At 39.8% G+C, this 3,688-nt stretch overlaps 1 protein-coding gene across 7 annotated transcripts in view; it reads left to right on the top strand.

Annotated features, from left to right (window-relative positions):
* The window catches only part of BTBD10 (BTB domain containing 10), a 37,854-nt gene extending 35,060 nt beyond the window's left edge, over nt 1-2,794 (top strand). For all 7 annotated transcript variants that reach the window (XM_053390800.1, XM_053390834.1, XM_053390842.1 and 4 more), the window contains 2 exons: nt 945-1,055; nt 1,639-2,794. In XM_053390800.1, coding sequence (XP_053246775.1) covers nt 945-1,055; nt 1,639-1,949 — 422 coding nt within the window. In that variant the 3' untranslated portion in view covers nt 1,950-2,794. The remainder of the gene's footprint in view (nt 1-944; nt 1,056-1,638) is intronic.
* The last annotated feature ends 894 nt before the right edge of the window (nt 2,795-3,688 follow it).

A 3,688-nucleotide genomic window follows, 5' to 3' on the forward strand; every position in this document is an offset into this window, starting at 1 on the left:
ATCTAAGTTGTTCAGGGCTTTGTAAATTAATGCAAGGATCTCAAACCTGGCTTGATAGTTGGAGGGAAGCAAGGAGCGAAACGGCAGCATTCAAGCTGTCGCATTCAAGGAGCAAAATGACAGCATTCAAGTTCTGCATAGAACTTGTGCAAAGCCTAATTTTGCTTAACCACGATTACTGACCTATTGTTATTTCCAAATGCATAAATCCCATCAGCAAAGTGTGAACTACATCGCAGCAAATTTTGATTAGTCCAGTTAAATTAGAAGTGAAGAAGGGAGCATTCACAAAATTTTGAAGTGGGGGCAGTGCTTAAAACCTATTCCAATTTCTATTAATTATCTCACATTGGATTAAAATCTTTTGCTATGCCGGTTAGCAAAAAGCACTCACTGGCCCGTCACGTTGTACATGCTTTTAAGAAAAACAAATCTGGGAAAAGAGTACATGCACTTTTTAAATAATAGAAAAGCTTTCAAGGAGGAGGCCCCCGGCACATCAAATGCTTTTTAAACCTTTGCATGATGAGTCTGAAGGCCTGAAGGGACTTTTAAAGGCTTTGAGTGAATGTTCTTACAGCTGCTGCTCACAAGAGGGTTTCTGTCTTATCAGGGTACCTCCTCACAAAGAATTTCTAGTTGTATTCAGTAGAACACACTTAAAAACCTCTTTAGAGCTTCATGTTAATTGCCCAAAGGTATAAAGAGTAGCCCAAGTACCTGGAGACAGCGGGAACAGGGCTTGCCTGCAGTTTTACAATGCTTGACCTCTGTTATTTGTGTGGCAAAGTGGGTACAAAGGATTGTCTTCCAATTAAAGTTGCAAGCATTGTAACACTGGAGGAGAATGCTGCATCCGTTGCTTTATCGACAGTTGCTGCTGAACCAAGAGTAAACACTGTATAACATTTTATTCATCGGTGCATTGTGTTCCCTCCCCCCAGTTATTTATAGTACAAAGTTGTATCGATTCTTCAAGTACATTGAAAACAGAGATGTGGCCAAGTCAGTCCTGAAGGAAAGAGGCCTTAAGAAGATTCGATTAGGTATAGAAGGTAAGAGGTCTTGGAATTACTTCCTAAGGTATATCATCAACAGATCAGTGTGTGTGCACTTCTGCATTTACACAAATGGAATAAGACAGGGTAGCGCTGGAAGGCAGATAACTAAATTGAGAGAGAGCGACACACACACACACAGAGAGAAAGAGAGAGAGAGAGAGAGAGAGAGAGAGGAAAAAAGAGAGAAGCCTTGAACAAGAATGTAGTTGATCATTCTGAATGTATGGACCATTTCATGATTCATGTGTACATGAGTAAATCTTCCTGCGTAAGTACCAATGCAAAGCCTACCTTGATAAATAAGCATAGCTTGAAATGTTAGCGTTTTACCTCTTGTGGTTTGTTAGCTTGTTTCATATTATATGACCCTACACACAAATGACAAAAATACATTGCTTGAAGGCAGAGTGCCAATAATATCTTCAGTGGAGGGTGGAGGAGGTCCTTACATGGAGCAGTGCCTAAAACGAAAACACCTGCCTGGTGTCTTAAAGTGTTGTATTCTTTTAGATGCCCTGGAAATAAAGTACTTCTGGTTGAAATGTGTGCAAATTTTGTTTGTCTTTTAATATTTCAGGTTACCCCACATACAAGGAAAAGGTTAAGAAGCGGCCTGGAGGACGGCCAGAAGTCATCTATAATTACGTCCAAAGACCTTTCATCAGGATGTCATGGGAGAAGGAAGAAGGGAAAAGTCGGCATGTTGATTTCCAGTGTGTAAAAAGTAAATCTATTACCAACCTGGCAGCAGCTGCAGCAGACATTCCCCAGGACCAGCTGGTGGTGATGCACCCCACTCCCCAAGTGGATGAGTTGGATATTCTTCCCGTCCCCCCTCAACCCAGCAACAGTGATGTGGATCCTGAGGGACAGAACTTGCCACTCTGATCTGAACTCCTGGTTAAACAAAAGCATGCTATTATAAAAATAAAGATGCTGTAATGAGCTCATACTGCACTACAATTCCAGCTTCTCTCCATTGTGTAATGAACATAAAATGTTTTAGGATATTGCAGTATGGACTTACAAAAGACCAAAGTGGGATCTGATTATGGTTTGTGGGAGTACATGTGTAACAACATCCTGAGGTTCAGTTACATACCTGCATATGTTTACCAGTAGGTTTTGTGGTATTGGTTATTTGTATGGTGGACTGTCCTCATCCTAAGGCTCTTTGTCACAGCAGGATTTGGAAGTTACAGTTTATTCAGTATTTTGGTACACGAGTGGGCAAAATGCAGACTTAAAATTGATAGTGGCACTTTATTAATGGTGGACAAAAAGAATTCTCAAAGCCATTTTTATAGTCATGATGCACAATGTTGAGTCTAACAGTGTGCTTCTTTCAGATACTTTCTATTCAGCTAAATGTAAATAGTTTGTTCTGAATGGAGGTGATGAGCCTACTTTGTTCTCTTATGGACGAGCACAAAATTAATTCTTGCCACTGGGGCTTTTGGATTGTGAGGTTGAGATCCAACAGCCTTCTTTTTCAGATTTATTCAGTGAAGGGTTTTTTCATGTTTGATGTGAGCCATGTTCAAGAGTCAGGAACATATGATACGGGCTTTATCTTAAAATTCTGCCTTACCTTAAATCTGTTCACAGAAATATTTATTTACTGAGTTTTTTCATAAGTGACATGGAATAGGAAAATGCAAATTGTTCACTCTTCATTTATTAACTGATTGTAAACGAGTTTTTCATTCAAATAAAAATTTCCATTATTTTAATATTAGCTGTGACAGTAATTTATTACGTATTTTTGTAAAACTAGTAACAGAATTTAGTGCCAAAATCAATGCCCTTTCCCCCTCTCTTTTTAAAAATAAAATGCCCTGACAATCCACGTCTGACAAAAGACTGGTCTTTTTTAGGGGAAAGCATTTAATGGTATGGAAGGGACCTATATCCTAGGTCCCAGTTGCAGTCATAGTATATGGGGACACAAAGACGCTGTTGTAAGGCAACTTCCTATATTTCTAAAAGTATAAGATCATATATGCAGCTCTGTAAAATCAGAAAAGACCAGTACAACAAATGGTATGTGGAAGTTATTCATTGTCTGTAATGAGGGTAGACTGGATGGGATGTGCATCTTTGTATTGGAAGGCGTTGCAGTAAAGTGTAGGAGGACATCTAGATTATGATCATGAGATGAAAATCCTCAAGAGTCAAGAATAAGTAGAAGCCAACAAGGCAAGTGCAGTGACCTGGTGGTTAGCAGCACCTAACACTCCCCTGTATGAAGGTTTTTGCATGTTGCTTTTAGGCAAAACTTCATCTCCTAAGCCTGTATTTCTTCAGTCAAACCTTAACCGCCTGCTTTTGTCACCAGAGCATCTCCTATGCGCCACATCTTTTTCCATGCTTCAGAAGCTAGGCTGAAACTTGCAGGGTTTGACTGAAGAAATACATTGTAGGAAGTCCTGGTTGTGTGTAATTTGAAAAATTGCAGACCCCCATTGATGCCAGGCAATTCAACGGATTCCCATAAGCAAAGTTGTTCAGGTAAGGCCATCACTTGCTCAGGGGGCCCCTTGCTTTGGAAATGCATTTGTTGTTCATTTCGCCGTCGTCATTATGCACTTCAACCAGAAGTGCTTTTTCAATCCAAGTAAATGTAA

The sequence above is a fragment of the Podarcis raffonei genome, chromosome 1 (assembly GCF_027172205.1).
Source record: "Podarcis raffonei isolate rPodRaf1 chromosome 1, rPodRaf1.pri, whole genome shotgun sequence".
In the NCBI taxonomy this organism is placed as follows: Eukaryota; Metazoa; Chordata; class Lepidosauria; order Squamata; family Lacertidae; genus Podarcis; species Podarcis raffonei.